The sequence below is a fragment of the Aulonocara sp. 'chitande type north' Nkhata Bay genome, linkage group LG17 (assembly GCF_057382095.1).
Source record: "Aulonocara sp. 'chitande type north' Nkhata Bay isolate Kocher_YH1m ecotype deep benthic linkage group LG17, A_spYH_male_GT1.1, whole genome shotgun sequence".
NCBI classification, from domain to species: Eukaryota; Metazoa; Chordata; class Actinopteri; order Cichliformes; family Cichlidae; genus Aulonocara; species Aulonocara sp. 'chitande type north' Nkhata Bay.
In genome coordinates this window covers 33,708,845-33,725,305 of record NC_141360.1, presented here as the reverse complement: position 1 = coordinate 33,725,305, position 16,461 = coordinate 33,708,845, and the positions used below count along the sequence as shown (strand labels likewise).

General features: G+C 40.2%; 1 protein-coding gene across 3 annotated transcripts in view; it reads left to right on the top strand.

Moving 5' to 3' along the window:
• Positions 1–16,259, top strand: part of atxn7l1 (ataxin 7-like 1) — a 33,215-nt gene extending 16,956 nt beyond the window's left edge. For 2 of the 3 annotated variants that reach the window (XM_086268773.1, XM_086268774.1), the window contains 10 exons: positions 1,254–1,362; positions 1,895–2,093; positions 2,202–2,629; positions 5,090–5,172; positions 6,893–7,155; positions 7,803–8,013; positions 9,715–9,836; positions 10,384–10,905; positions 11,206–11,458; positions 12,576–16,259. In XM_086268773.1, coding sequence (XP_086124899.1) covers positions 1,347–1,362; positions 1,895–2,093; positions 2,202–2,629; positions 5,090–5,172; positions 6,893–7,155; positions 7,803–8,013; positions 9,715–9,836; positions 10,384–10,905; positions 11,206–11,458; positions 12,576–12,593 — 2,115 coding nt within the window. In that variant the 5' untranslated portion in view covers positions 1,254–1,346 and the 3' untranslated portion in view covers positions 12,594–16,259. The remainder of the gene's footprint in view (positions 1–1,253; positions 1,363–1,894; positions 2,094–2,201; positions 2,630–5,089; positions 5,173–6,892; positions 7,156–7,802; positions 8,014–9,714; positions 9,837–10,383; positions 10,906–11,205; positions 11,459–12,575) is intronic. The other variant, XM_086268772.1, reaches the window with a different exon arrangement.
• The last annotated feature ends 202 nt before the right edge of the window (positions 16,260–16,461 follow it).

The following is a 16,461-nucleotide window of genomic DNA, read 5'->3' as shown; positions in this document are numbered from 1 at the left end:
TATCAGCAGCCGTTGGGGCTCTCTGCATTGCCATAACAACCAGCAGGTTGAGAGTGTAGTAGGGAGGGTGCCCTTGTGGTCGAGTGGCTTAGTGACCTTGCCTGAGCACTCGCCCATGTATTGTACGGTAACTTAGTGTTATTAACTCCTAACTGACTCCTTACTCCCTGGATGAGTTCTGATATATAAGATATAAAATATATATCTGAGGCTGTTCTGGGGAGGGAAAAGTTGATCATTATGTCACATACAGCTATAAAAGATTTTAAAAGTCTTGCAACATTTTGTTAAGAATTATTTTTAAGTTCTATATCAGGTTATTTTGTTGTCTTATCATGAGCAAAAGCTATTTGTATAATAAAGCAAATAAAATATAGTATACACATCGTATAAACCAGTCGAATCACAGAGTATTGGGGGTGTGTGGCTTGGCTGAATAATCACAAGAAATCTGATATCATATTTCTTCAGATTTCTTTTACCTTTTTCATTCCTGGGAAAATAATACAATGCCTAAATCGGAGAGTAACCCTGAATTAGACACAATTTTTTCCCATCTATTTCTGCAGCGCAGCCTCATCGAACCGTACAGTGGAGTTAACTACTTAATATAATGTAAAATAATGAGAGATTTAATGTGCAAAGTTTGCACTGTTGTAGGTGCATACCTGTGAATGTGTCGCTGGACTTTGATCCTAGTACTCTGAAGACAGCTGCCTCTGTGGAGGTCTGCCTCCACTGGCTTATTTACACACCTGCCACACGCACACACACCCACACATGCAAATTATGCTCTCACAAAGTAATGATAAAATATTTCGCGGATGCCTGACTTTTGAAAACTTTATATTTGCCTCCACATCCGTGCCTCTGCACAGTAGTGTTTGCAAATGCGTATGAACAGGTATAGTTTCAGCTATTTAACAATGCTAGTGTTCATTTTTGATAAGCAGAAGGTAATGAGTCAAGTCACAGTAAAGCCTGCCAGTGATGGGATCTCAAACTATTGTCATCCCAAAATTAACATCAGCTTTTCTCCAGCTTATCTTTGAGCGAAGTCTTGCAGATGTTGGTTAACTTTAGTTAGCTCACTTGTAGAAGTGACGTGCCTTAAGGGAAACAGAAAAAGAGGATGGCATTCCACCTAATTTGTATACTCTACTAGCTATCCAAAGCGCCGTTTTACTGTTTCTGTCTTTTCCCTGCCTTGTGCTCAGTGCTCACGATATATTCAATCCTCTGTTTTCATTCAGGTAGCTGGGATATAGTTTCCCTGTGAGACAGACACAGAGACAGTCCTGGACCACACACCCCCACTCCCCCACCCACCCTGATCCCACAAAGACATGCATAGCAAAAACCGTAAGTGTGAGCTCCTCTCCTCTCCTCCGTGTTTCCTCCCTGCTGCTTTGTGATTTACTCCCGTCTATGTTTCCTTCTGTGTTCTCAGCATCTTACTTTTTTCCAACTCGTGTATTCTGATCAGATCTGGGTCAAAAATATTGTAATTGTTGGCTCTTGTGGTGGGGTGTGGGGGGGTCGGGGGTCATCACGAAAAGGACACTTCAGATGGTGTCAGGCATACTGCTAATTAGAGAAAAGCATCCTTTAGTTGATTGGAAATTTCTTTTTGTGGAGAAGTTCAGCCACAGATTTGCTCTCCCCTGTGTTACAACATAGCCATCTGGCAACTAAGCAGAGTAGAGTTGGTTTAAAAAGACTCGGTGCTAATTGAAGGCAAGTCACACTAGCAGTGCATGCTCTTGTTGGTCTGTCTTGATTGTCATAATGTGTCAAATTTGATTGTCAAATTATTTTTATTATTCATATTTTTGTCATGCATGAATAAGAGCTTTTTTCTTTCTTTCTTTCTTTTGGGCTTGATCTGTTTTAGAGAAGCAGCACAGCTCCCCAGTCCCCTCCAGGAGTCCTTTTTTGGCCATGAAGCCCAAAGCATCCACAGTGCCTCCCGCTGTGGCTCCCAGTCCTGGGGAGACACTGGCGTTCAGGATACCTAAAGATTACCCTCACTCCCGCTTCAGCAAGGCTCCACTTGCTGTGTACCCGCCCAAGGGGGCACGGAACAAGACCTGGTGCGTGCACAATACGATAACATTGTTACTAAGTCCGATGAAATCCCACATTTTATTCATTAATTGCAAAAAAAAGTTGTCTGCAACTCTCTTCCCACTATTCTCCAGCGTGTCGCTGCCAGTCGTAAGCCTGGAGAAGATGCCGTGCCTAAGCCGAGGCGACTCAGCGACACACGTGCGCCTCACATCTTCCTCTTCCTCCCCTTCCTCGCATAAGCCTTCATCCCTCACTACCCAGGCCTCCCAGCGATCGAGTGAAAAGCTCACAAATGGTCGTGGCAGCAGCGGACCATCCACGCCGCGATCCATCACGCCTCCATCTTCTCTAGATAAGCGGCCCAGTCCAGCTCGCTCCCCGCTGGACAGAAGGGCGGCGTCAACGCCGTCTCCCTCCCCGCTGGATCGGAAATCCTCCCTGTCACCCTCACCTTCTCACCGAGCTGTTGCTCTCCCAGCTTTGCCATCAGTGTCACCGTTGGAGAAGAAGCAACAGAATGGAACTAAGACTCCCTCCAGGAGTCACAAAAGACTTTCAGGTTAGCACTTTCTTTCTTTTTTTTTTTCTTTTTTTTAGGAAGGGGGGGGGAATCCAGCAGAAGTCTTACTGCATGTGTGTTTCACTGTGACATATTGAGTCATTTTCCTTCCTGCCTTTTTTATGGTTGATTTAGGATTTCAGTCCATCAGCCTGCAGCTCAAGAAACTGATTCTTGACGCTTTAGACGATTGACATTCCTGTGCTGCAAGAGTTACATAATTCAGCCTTTGCCCATTTAATTCCTACTGAGCTTTACATTAGAATTCCTACATTACCGCACACTTGCACCCAGATAAGCTCGTGCACTTTTTCCTCAGTATTCTTTTGACAGCTTCCAGCCTGAGTGTTTAGCGGCACACTGGTCAGCAGCGTGTGAAACTGTGAGCTTCGGAATTGGTCAGACACCTCCCTACATTTAATGGATTTCTCTCTCCTTTATTTTTTCCTTTCTTGTTATTCACTGCTTGCCTGCCGATCTCAGCTTTCTTACTAATTCTCACTCCCAAACTTTTTTACTTTCATATTCACATTTATGCGCAAGTTAACTGACTGGATCATTCTATATAAGAAGGGGTGAAAACACATGTGGCTGTAACGTTAAAGATTTCCTATTGATATTTCAGGGTTTGGGTTTTTTTTTTTTGTGTCGCATCTCTCTATGCTGCTTTTCCTTCTCTTCCTCTTTTCCTGTCACTAGTCTTTCTCTCAGTTTGCACCGAGTGCCTCTATGCTCTGAGCCTCTGATTTACACCCTCTAATTCACGAGCTCTTACTGCCAAAAAGCTGCTTGTCTTCTTGAGAGATTTTCCCCACCTCCTGTGCGTCTACATTTTTTTTTTTCCATCCTCTCACTCTACACCGCCTGCCTCTCAACCTCCTTGTTTCCTCCTCTCTCTCTTTCACAAGCTCATGCTCTATCCTAATTTTTATTTCGCAGGCTCCCGGCTGCATCTTTTTCTCTCTGCACGTCACTCGTCTTGTTTCTTGCTCTTCTTGACCTTCTGCTTTTGGTGTTGTTTGGTTTGTCTTGCTCAGGTTCTGTTCACAGCGATCATCTTCCTTTCTCTGTCTCGCTTTCTCTCTCTCTCACTTCTTTTTATCAAGTTTGTAAGAACTGAGGGAGCGTGCATGTGAGTTTGTTTATGTCTGAGTGCGTGTTTGTTGCTCTGGATATATCCACTGGAGCTGCTGTCTCATACTGCAAACACAGAACGATTACAGGGATTATAGGAAAGGCCAGCACAAGATTACAGCCCTGTGATAGTAACACTGTTCAAGATAACCTGCTGACTGGAGGCTGCTGTTTATTTGCAAGTCTGTGTGGAGGAAAGGTCTGTCTGTCTGCAAATGTAGGCCGAGTAGAGAACTAACTGCTTTTTCTGTCTTTTTTTTCTTTCTAAATGTCAAACCCAACTTAAATAGTTAGGTTTGACATTTCAAGTTGACAAATAATAGAACACTAATTGAAAGGCTGATTTAAATTTATTAATTCCAAAAATAAAATTCTGTTTTGCAATTCAAGACTCACGCGCTCATCAATTAAGCATATCTGTGTAATTGATGCCATTAACAAGTAAAATCATTTGTCGGGTACTTTTTTGTGTGTGTGTGTGTTGTGTCTCTAATGTTGTCATCCCAGGCACACTGCTTTTTGTTTTTGAAGGGCTGCCAGTCAGAGAAAGTTGACTTCAAAGGTGAGGAGCCAAATCAGCTATTTTGGCTGTAATAATAAGAATGAAACCAGAGAGAAAATTTGTATAATTAACTTTTTGGACATCAAGTGGGTAAACAACAAAGACAGAGACTGTTAAAAATGTTAAAACTCAAGCCAGAAGAAACTGCTGTTATGATAAGGAGCTGAGTCCTCATCATAACTGGCAGCCCCTCACAAACTACATATATGTATTTCATCCACTCTTACTAGAGTCATTTCATCATATACATTTTAATATTATTCCTACAACATACATCAGAGACTCGGGTAAGAAATTGGCCTTAAATTTTAGGGGTGGAGATCATTAACAAGTGCAAATTTTCCCCTCTGGATACAGTTCGTTAAGGCTGGAGAGCGTGTGCTCGGCTGTCAGTCACTAGTGACTCTTGTAAGGCTGACAGCATGTCGTGTCAAGAATAATTTGTCACAGTATGAAGAGTCTTCCTTTTGTTTGGTTTTTTTTGTTTGATTCTGGAAGGACTGCTAATAATGTCACATAGACTGGTGCTATTAGAGGAGCCTCAGACCACAACTGAATGATCAAATGAACATGAATCAACATGTGAACAGACAAATGTGAGCGAGGACGCGAGTGAACTGCTGTCTCAGAAGAGGAAAATTGATTTGCTCGTGGTGTTGCAGCGCTCCCACTCCCATCAAATGTGATTTGATACTCGAAGGAAGGAAGGAAGAAATTACCAGATGACTCTAGTGTGTGTTTCTGTGTTGTGTTTGTTTTTGCAGGGAGAGTGTTTGATCCCAACAAGCACTGCGGAGTGCAGGACCCCGAGACCAAACGACCCTGCACACGGTCTCTCACCTGCAAGGTAATGCAAATAAACGCACAAGTGCAGGGTTACCCACACTCTCAACCTCTGCGTGCTTTCTGTGGAGATAATAGTAACGTCTGACCCTCCTGCTCTTTGTCTGACCACAATTTCTGAGAGTAATAGCGTTAAAGGGCACATTAATGTCGCTACTGAAAGACGCCGACCACAGCTATGATCATATCTAGCTCTCTGGCTGCCTCTCTTGTGTGTACACCCGTTCTCAGTTAATGCTGGGGTAGCATTGCTCAGGCATTACAGGGCCTACACTTCCCCTGATGAGGTAATTATAGATGTTGGATGAGGCTAAAACATCTTAAGAAGTAATACTCTATTTTACTGCCCTATAATTACCTCTGCTGAGCTTTACTAATCACTGCAAACTGGTTAAGTAATTAAAGATGTATCAGGCTAATTTGTTGCCATTTTTTCATGTGGGAGTGGTTTGTCAAAGTAATCTTGTTCAGATCTACTATGTCCAGCATCGCTAGACACATAGCATTTTGTCTTGATAAGCTAGAGGGCAGATTGCCAAACTATCCACAAAACAAACCAAAAAAACACCAAACATATTTACAACATGTAAAATTTAATATCGATGGTTTTGTGCTGTTTGTGAAGCATCCGAGGCTGTAAAAATTTGTGAATGTGTCCAGTATGGGCTGATGAGTCACTGGAGCTCATTTCAGATCAATGATGGCTATCTTGTCAGCGTTACAAAAAATAATGTTAAAATGGATTTTAATGTTGTCACACTCAGGCAATTGGCAAATAAACTCTCACACAATGTGAGAATGTAATCAAACTGTTGATCAGAGGGACATTGGCTTTTAACCAGGCAGCTCAGTGTCAGCTATCTGGAGGCAGGAATGTCACATGTCTAATCTGGAATAATCTAATCAGGAATAAATAGGCATGTTTATGGACATTTTCTGATGTTAGAGTCCTGATTTCAGGTCAGGATGAAGCTTTGGGTGACAAGGAAGAGGATGAGGTGGAGATGGGGGAGGAAAGTGCAGTGGTCATGGTGGATCTTTAAATTAAAATTAACTTATATTTGACACTTGTCAGTGTTCAGATTTCCCCTTTCTTTCTGAATTCAGCATTACTTCAAACTTCAGAAAACCCTAATATATCACCATAATTTCGACTAGCACGCCAAACACTGGCATCTTGTTCAGTTTTTAAAAGTTTTATTTTCTTTCAAATGTGTATTCAATAGTCAGGATAGTTAGAAATGTGATACATAAACCTTTGGGACCTTGTGGTTAAAGATGCACAGACCTTGGCTGCTCCCTTTGAATAAGTGCAGGAAGTATTTTTCTTTCCAAACGCAGGCCTGGCAGTCTAAAGCAACCTCTCTGCCTTGTTTGGTAAATATCTATTGGAAAACCAAATGTTTGATGGCTGGTTACCTTCCAAAGTACCTGGAACGGTATATAGGCACAGGTAATATTTACCCGTGTTTGTGTGGTGTGACGTAGACACATACAGTGTGAGGTTATGGAAACTATCATGAAACCAAAGAGTCGTGTCTTGAGCCTCTCTCAATGCAGCATTCAATCCCAGTGAAGTGTGTTTGTGGTACAGTCTGTTCTTCACAGATCAATATTTTCATTTACAAAGTCTCTCTGGAAATAACCCAGTATTTCTAAACGGTCAGAGGAATAAAATAATAAAATAATTGTTTTGTTTTGGTTTTTTTTTTCATTTGCTGCAGACTCACTCTTTAACCCACCGGCGGGCTGTCCCTGGCCGAAGGAAACATTTTGACATCCTCCTGGCTGAACACAAGGGGCGGGCGAAGGAGAAGGATGGAGTGAAAGAAAAGGATAAGGACAAGGACGGAGCGCAGGGAGGGAAGGAAGGCTCCAGCCAGAGTATTATATCTAAAGAGAGCTCGTCTCCCAGCAAGTCTCACTGCCCCAATGGACGACCTCTCTCCACATTGAAGCTGCGGCTGGCAAATGCACACATACCAAGGTACAAAGGATGTGAAAAGTATTAAATATGCAAATAATAAAAGCTTTAGGACTCTAATCAGCTTTAAAAATGAGGAGTGTGTTTCAGGAGCATTGTATATTATAATGCCTACTTTATATAGTTTTCTATGTACTTCTGCCATTTTTATGTTGTTAAACTTTGGCTACTGAAGTTAAACTGCTCTTTTAGAGAAAGGGAATGCTTTCTAAACAGAAATAATGGCTTATTTATTTTAGTCTTAAGTATGTTTACTTGTCATTTTGAGAAGATTGTGTTCACTTGCATACTTGAGCATTTTTTCTTCAGACAGATGCACCCTTTTCCACCAGGGGATGCTATAGACACAGTTTGCTAGAAGTGAGCAAGCAGAAAAATCACCCTATGTCAAATTGTTGTGAAAAACGTATATCCTGTTTCTATTTAGAGCACAAAACCCTTCTTTAAAAATGAACTTATTTGGAGTTTGCTTCCTTTTTCCTTCTTTCTTTGTTTACACTCTTCGTCTTCTGCATTCACATTTAAATTTCCCTTTCACGGCTCCTGTTCTGTCTCTTTTCTTTAATTTTTGTTTTTCTGTCCCATATGTTTCCAGTTCTTTAATCCTTAACCCACTTTGTCTCATTACTTTATTCACCCCTTTGTCCCAGGGTTCCAGGAGGCTCCTCCACTTCCACCTCAGGTCCTCTGCTCACGGTAGCATCTCCTGTCCAGGCCCCTAACCCAGAACCAGCTCCCCACAGCTGGGTGACCGCTGCTGGAGAAAGCAGTCGACTTTCCAGCGACGAGGGCGATGCAGATCCAGAGGATGCTGACAGACCTGCTGTTCACTACTCCAGTCATCACCCGCAGCCTTTAGGGGTAAAATAGAAGGACCCAGTAATGCTGCACTATCATGCATTTTCTTATTCCATAACCTCAGGGCGTTCAGTAACCAATTCACAAAAGTTTTAGTCATCCTATCTCCTATTTTATCCCTGCAGGGTCTGCTTTTATATGTCATTTAGCGGAAATATTTTTGTTCCAGTTCAGCCTCAGGTGTAGCTTAATAGTATGTGTTAAAGGAAAAGTTTGCTATTTTGGAAAAGAGATTGTGATCTATGTTAAATGGTTGATCTCACACTCTTACCCAGTTTGTATTATCCTTAGAGCTAGAGCAATCAGCCAGCGTGAAGCAGGGGTCTCAAACTCACGGCCCACGTCACCACTATGTGGGTCCCATATATTGATGTGAAGAAATATAATGTTATTTGGCCCTTGAAGTTTAGGGAATTTGTTTGTTGTTGAGTGCAGTGTTGAAATAGGTTCTTTTAAAAGCAAAAAGTTATTTAATATGAAGGCAATATGAGCAGACAGTACAAACATGATGAGCGAATGGCTGTGTTAGTTCAGGGAGAGAGTTATTTGTAAAGAAAACAATTTTGAGTTTTTTCTTGTTATACAATATTTGAAATTAAAAAAAAAACAAAACACTACATTTTTGGAAATATTTGTGGGTGTTTTCTCCAATTAGGTGACAGTGCCAGCAGTAGCCCGCAACTCATTTAAGTTTGAGACCCCTGGCATAAAGATTAGAAATAAGACCTTTAAATAAAGTGTGTTGCCATTTTTTTGCACCACCGTTTTTGTACAGGCGCACATGCAGGTTGTGTATAGGCTCATTGGTAGGGAGTATTAATTTGCTGAAGTTATGCTGACATTGGAAGTTTGCCAGGCATGTGCTTTTGTTCCTTTTAAAATGGCGAGTACTAAGTGCCCATAATATTATTAAAATATATGGAAAGCTGATGCAGACATGTTTTTTTTACTCCTAAAGTCTGCATTTTACTAAATTTAAAGAAATGCTTGATTATTATAGTTCTTCAAGTCAGAGCTCTCACTTCATAGTCAGTTTTGACCTGAGCGGTTAGATTAATGGGAGGTTCTAAAAGTTACCATTATCCATAAAAATTGTACACTGTACTGTATATTTCCTGTTAAAAGTTCCAGTTATATTTTTTATTTTCTCAAATTCTAAAAATATTTTAACATTGTTTTTCTCTTAGGCATCTGTTCTTCTTCATCTATGGCATTTTTTACATATGGACTGTTGTCTAGTTCACTTTGAGACATTACCCAACCTACGTAGACATGAAAACACAAATATCTGATGTAATTTTATCTAAAATTACATTATTTTAACACCTTTTTTAGTCTTTATGATACCTGATGGCCAGAATTCACGCCCTTCGCCCTGCCTCGAATGCGTTGTATCCAGTTAGCACCTTCGCCTAAACCAAAAGAATTATTTCCTGGATTGAGAACAAATCTGAACCAGACTGCCTCCTGCTCTGAGCTCAGTATCAGAAAGGACAACTTGGTGCAGTGTCCCAACCTAATTCCCCTGATGTTGTCCAGAGCTGATGTGTGAAAACAGCTTATCTCTTTGGTTCCATCATTTGATGCCTCTTTTACTGCTTTTTACTCCTCCACTCTTCTTCTTTTCAGAATCGTTCGCCTTGCCTCCTTTATGATTCTTTCATAACATTCTCACCTGAGCTGTCTTCTTTCTCCCTCTTACAGTTTTGCGTATTCAGCAGCAGGCTGATGGGAAGAGGCCACTATGTGTTTGACAGGCGATGGGACAGGATGAGGCTGGCACTCCAAAACATGGTGGAGAAACACCTCAACGCCCAGATGTGGAGGCGAGTGTATTCTTTGATTATTCTACTACCATATTTTGCTTAAAGGTTAATAGGTATGGGTGAGAAATGGTAAAGATGAGCAAAATGTAATGTTTTAATGGAAAGATGTGAGAGGAAGGGATGAACTCATCAGCTGTGGAAAACAGATTCAAATTCTGTTTCATTTTTTAGACGGGAAGGTTTTTTTGTTTTGTTTTTTAAACAATAGAAGGTGAAAAAAAATCACACATGAAGCCTGTAAGTTTTTAATCAAAGATCAAAACTAGCAACAATAGAGGGGAAAAAAAGAACAGGTTTGCATGCAGTTAATGATTGCACAATCACAATAGATAAATAATTTCTGAGTTTTAATCGTGGGAAGTAAAGTAAAAATAGCCAAGGAGGCTGATGAAATGAGGGGAAGACACTAAAATGAGCTTAGAAAACCATTGTTCAGTAAAATACTGCATATTGATTGTTACTTAAGGTCTCCTACAAGCTATTCTGGCAGTAAAACAACTTTATTGGTACATTTCTCTTTTGTAAGATTCTCTTCTTCATGTTTCAGGAAGGTGCCTCTGGCTGCTGAGAGCCTCCTCTCCCCATCTGGTACATCCTCCATACCTTCACATCAAGCCCCTTCTCCCACCTCTTGTCTGCTCAACTCCCTCCCCAACTCCCTCTCGTACACCGCCACGTTTCCTCAGTCTGCATCCACAGCTGGGGTGTTTAACATCCGAGACTCCCCGCAACCCCACACCCAAGTCTTCGCGCAGGGCAAAGCCCGTAACGGCACGCATAAAGCAAGTCGTCCATCCAAAGACGTGGAGGAACCCGTAGCGGGAACTAAGAAGAGAAAAAAAACGTCCTACTCTTCCTCCTCATTTTCCTCTTCTTCCTTGTTTCCCACTGTGGATAATTACAAAAGGAACGACAGGAGCTTTCATTCACAGTTACAAAGCTCGGGAGGGACAGCTGCCTCCCCAGCCAAGAAAAAGGGACTTGGTCATGGGGATAGCGAACTTTGGGGAAGCTCAGAGGGCTGGCTATCTAAAGCTGATGGCCCTCAAAGCCACATATCGCAAAACAGGTGAGTCCCCAGTAAAATGTAAAAAAAAAAAAAAGTTTCATTAAGAGGCCACAATTTTGAAAACTTGTAAAAACTGTACTTTGATATTTAACTTTAGAAGTAAATGTTTTATTTCCCAAAAATATTTGATTATACCTACATGTTATGCCATTAAATTCTCTTTTAGAGGATAACAAGTCATGATTGTAGTCAGAGGGAATGCAGACTTAGTTCAACATATTGTATATTCATATAACATGTAATATACTTATTGTGTATGTAGACACAACATACTGTTTTCCTTCTTTTGCTTCTCTCCAGTCGTGAACTTGGCAGCACCAGTATACCCTACTCACCTAACAGGGAACCAACCTCAGCTGCCCACCAACCAATGGCTCCTCCCACAGGACCCTTAGCTTATGGGGGAGGAGCAGAAGGGAGGAAGAGGCGAAGTCCCAGCTCCTACAGAGGAAAGGGCAACAAGCTGAGCAGACTGGGTGGGTTAGATAGCCTCTTTGGGAATGGAAGCGATAGCGGGGGGATACTAGCTTCAGGGCCTGAATCCCCAAGACAGGTAAGCAGTCATCTACTACCTGGAATATATTTTAGTGTGCTGAGTTTTGAATTCTCAAGGAAGTCTGATAGTCAGCTAAGAGCTGGTGTGTAGGAGACCTTCAGCATTTATTACAAGAAGCTCCAGTCATTGACCCATGGTCAACAGCAAAGACATACTTCACCATTCAGTGGTGAATAGATGAGCAGGTGAAGTTTGCGCAGTTGTTATGTGACCACTTAAAATCAGGTGGTCCTTGAAATAGTGAGAGATATAAGTTACAGTGATGACAGCTGAGCAAATTCAGTTCCATCTTGTTTTTGAATGACAGTAGATGCAGTTTTGTGCAAAAGCACAAAAGAAGTGTCAGGCCTAAAAACTCTCTACAACATCTGAGCAGTGTCTGAAAGTCATGTCCTTAAGAAACAGGAAAAACAAAAACCCAGCAAAGGCCTGACACAGGACCTGAGAGATGCATTTGGCTCTTCAGTTGATCCACCTCTTGTTCACTGAAGCCTCATCTGAAATGGTCTCACTGGAAGGGCTGCCTTGTTAGAATTATACAACTTGTTTTTTTGTCTTATATACAGCATTACATATTCAAGTGTTTTGCAAATATTTCAATTCATTGCTGTACCTCTTTCCCATTTTCCTAAAATAAAATAATAAGAATAAAGGTAAAAAAGGTATGAGGGGTGGTTCAATACTCTGTATGCGTGGTCAAAATTTTGTTTATTCTAATTATTTTCAGAAATTGGGAGACCCACCAGTTTAGGTGATGTTCTCCGTAAATCTGAGTGTCACGCCTATGTTTGTCACTCTTTGATGCATTAGACTTGGATTTTGGTTCATTGTCCTGAGGGGATGATCCTAGACTTTTCCTCTACCACTGTCACCGCCTCTACTAAAACATAAACTGTTGCAGATTTTGATTAATGAACAAAAGTTGCAAGCTAATAAGTGATTTTTAAATATATGCTTATTATTAAATGGATATCATCATTAGCTCTCAAGAATGAATGACTGTGTTGTGCAAATAAATTAATAAATTACAAATTAAACTTCCATCTGCTGTGAAACTGCTGCTTTACAGGCAAGAAATTAAAATCACTTGACAAGTGTGCGTTTTTCTCCACAGGCCAAGTTGCATCACTGACAGAAACCTGTTTAATGGACAGAATGTTGGGCAGCTGTTCAGGCCACCACCGTTTGTGACCTTTGACCTCACCGCTCTTCCAGCACCAATCAGACTGCTTCATCATGTCACATCTGTTTTATCCAAAAACAGTTCAGTTCACCTGCTGTGACAGCGGGACTCTGAAGTCTTTGCCCACAGTTGGCTGGCAGTGGCTTCCACCACTTATCCCTCAGTACGGATCATTTTGATGGAAAGCTGCTCCGCGCCGTTGTGGTCTTTACAGAACAGGATTTCAAAAACCTTTTATCCTCCTGATAAGGGAATTTTAAGGCACTGTTAATGACACCACCACTGTTGACTTTTGCAGGGGGATAACCAGAGTTTATTTTCAGAAATCTGAGTGGAAAGATAACTGTGATTTCTTTGGGGGAGTTTGATGTTTAAAGGACCTACTGACACGACTACTGTAGGACTCAGACTTCAGCTATGCCACCTCAGTGGCTCCACCCCTTTTTTTGTGTTTCTCTATTTTTTATTTGTATTTTTTTTCTTTTCCCTTTGCTTTAAAAAGAGATGAGCTGGGTTTTATCCAGCATTTACCTCTTCTTTAACCTCTTTCTTTCTGTACCAAACAACTTTGTCCATTTCTCTATTTACTGTCCCCCTGCCCCCCAATGCTCCCTGCTCATCCCAGCATGCCTGTGTTCAAAGTGCACTTACTGCCCTCAGTTCACCTTCCTTCCTTGTTCGCTGATTCCAGAGCCATCTCCAGCAGTGCCACACAAGAACCTGTTCAGACAAGGGAAGAAGAAGACATCTGTGTTACCAACAACGCTACATCAATGCATTGTATTTCAATATAGGAAGAAGTCAGATTTAACTTAAGAATGTTTTTGTATTTTTTTCCCCTTCGTCCTGGTTTAAACATTGCAAGAAACTCCTGGACTTGCATCCAAAAATGGAATTATTGTTATTAATATTAAGGTGTTGGATGGCGCTTTTTTTGTATAATAATTTATCATTCTTTTGTTTTTGTTTTTGACCTTTGAGGGTTTGAGGTTTTTTTTCAGCAAAAAAAAAAGATTTCTATGTCATTTTGAAGAAATGTTGAAAGTATTATTATAGTTCATATTATTAAAAATGTGTACATATCTGTTCTTATTTTTGTATTTATTCATAATTGTCCCCTTTTCCCAATTATGAGGTAGGAGAGAGGGTATTTTTTAGCTTTCCTGTCTCTTTGTCTCTGTTTATTAACGATAATGAGCTCGGCCTGGTTTCTCAAAACATTCAATAATTAGATCGTTAGTTAATAATCACACAAACCAATTTGAGCCATGGCTGCTGTCTATGTTTACTGTCATCAATAGGAAACAACACATCCTTTTTCTGTTCTTTTTAAATTTCTAATATTAGTTTTAAATAATTATTGTAGTCTGACAGAAATCTTGATCTCTGAAACTTTAGAACCATATCCCACATGTTGTTTCTCATACTACAAATTATGTGTATACACTTTAGATGCAGTACTGTGCAAGCATTTAAGGCTCTAAAAGGAAAGTGAAGTAGTCTGGTTCTACTGTGTTCTCGTTTAGATCCTCCTTTGTCCTGTCAGGAGATAATAAGCCCAGAGGTCACAATTATTTCATAATTATTTCTTACTATTGCAAGACAAAAGGCTGGTTAGGTTTTGTTTTGTGAAACCAGGCCCTTATTTGTATTTTCATATAAAGGGGCACCATTTTCCCAATTTCCTGTGGGTTCACCCTTTTTCATACTTCTTCCAGTGTTCAAAACTATAGCTATATTTTTAAACTATCTTTATCTTCCAAGGCCGGTCGGCCTCATCTCAGTGCGATTACGCTTGGTTTGTTGTGTTATGTCGAGTCAGAACTGGGTCAAAATGTATCCGCTTGCTTCACAGCTGCCCAGCTCAAGCTAGGTACCGTTTCTTCTCCGGTAGCTCTGTAGTCATTCCTTTTGAGCCCTCGGTGTCTTTTATTAGATGCAGCATCAGGTGTAAAAAAGCAGTGCTGATTTAAAAAGACAACACTTACATTTGAAGGGAAACTATATGCTTTTGTTTTCTATAGCACTGTGTGCCACAGGTTAAAGGTTTAAAGTGTTACAAAGTTTAACTGAGGATGTCAAAAAAGTCGATCAGAAAATGTGAAGAGATTTTTCTTATTTCAAAGGGGATCTCCTGTGCTTGCTTCCATTAATAATTCAAAATAATTCAGATTTTCCTCATACTGACTTTTAGCTCCTCCCTTTGAGCCAGTTTTCATTTGATTGGTGGCCCTTCCCAACTGCATAAGTAGAAAAAAAACTGTCTAAAATGGATTATATCAGTCTACGGCTCAAACTTTTGGCTTACAAAGATTACTTGTTAATACTAGACTTTGACAGCTAATGGAGAAAGGCATAACGGGTCCCTTTTGAAGTGCAGCAGATGTCGTAATGGGTCAAAAAACAAACGGCATAAACCTTTAAAATGTCAGAGAAGTACCCCCCTCTTTCATTCATTGCTGCTGACGATAGAGCTAACGTAACTGAAAGCATTTAAATTTGCTGTTTAGCAGTGTGACTCTCAGAAATGCACTCGCCTGGTACTTGCCAACTGCTTCAGTGGAAACTAACTCTTTTTGGACTCATTGGTTGTTTTGTTTAAGCACTAATGATGATTGAATTGTACATAATCATTTGTATTTGTGTTACGTTTTTCCAAGTACTCAAAGTGCTTCCCATGACTGTCCATCAGCGCGTGAGATTGTCTACCAGTTTAGATCAGTTTAATAGAACCTGCATGGTAGGCTTTGTTTCGCTGTAGATACACATGGTTTAACTGGGTACTGGCTGTGTACAGTTAAATGGCTAACATCCCTTTTATGACAAGATAAACAAATCTTTTAATTTTTCTTCAGTTTTCTTTGCTGTGCTCACACGTTTAAATCAACAGACGTTTAATAACAGATCAACGCATACATTGCTAAAGCGATGGTCGATACTTCTTTTTTTGGTGTTATTTACTGGTTACAGATCTTGGTATCATTGGGTAGATTTCGGTTTTCTCACGCAGTACCTTCTCACATGTATCTACTGATCAAAGATCAAGTGTTTGTTGGGGAAAAGAAGCCAACCTGAGTTACTGGTTGAAGAAATAGAAATGGGAAGTTACGGTCTGTTGCAGCTAAAATGAAGACAAGGCTCATGGTTGCTGATTTCAGAGCAGTTGTATATTGTCTTTGCTGTTAAAGTTTGTTTTGTTTTTTTAAACCCTCCCTGTTTCTTTTCTTTCTTTCTTTTTTCCTGTTTTGCACTTTGTCATTTTGCCCAGATCTTTAATTACTTTCTATTTATATAAATATTTTAGATATTAAAAAAAATCTTTATATTTGTGATAGTGTTTCTGGCAACTCCATTAAAAGAAGATGAAGAGGATATTGTTGGTCAGTTGTCCCCCTAAACCAGCGCACTGTTGTTATTATCCAATCCAAACTGTGGTGAATGTTGAATGTCTGAAAAATGCCTTGTTAAGATTTTGGGGGTTTTATTCAGTCTTACTGCAGTTGTTTTAGAAAATGGATTTTCCACCAATACAACTTAACACATGCCACATGCTGTAAAAAAATGGAAAAAAAAAAAAGGTCCTGTATCCAAGCTTTTATTAAATGATTGAAAGTGGATTTGTGTTGTTTGTAAATCAAATTTGCAGCTTTTGAATTGTAAAGCTTTGTTTTTTACCTTCTGAAAGTATCTCTCCTTATCGTTGATGTCTGACATATTTTTGAATTGCTGGAGGCGAGCAAATGCCTCTTATGTGGTTACCGGCATTTCACAAGGAAGCTTTTTATATTTTGTAAAGTGCAACATTTTGGTACATTTT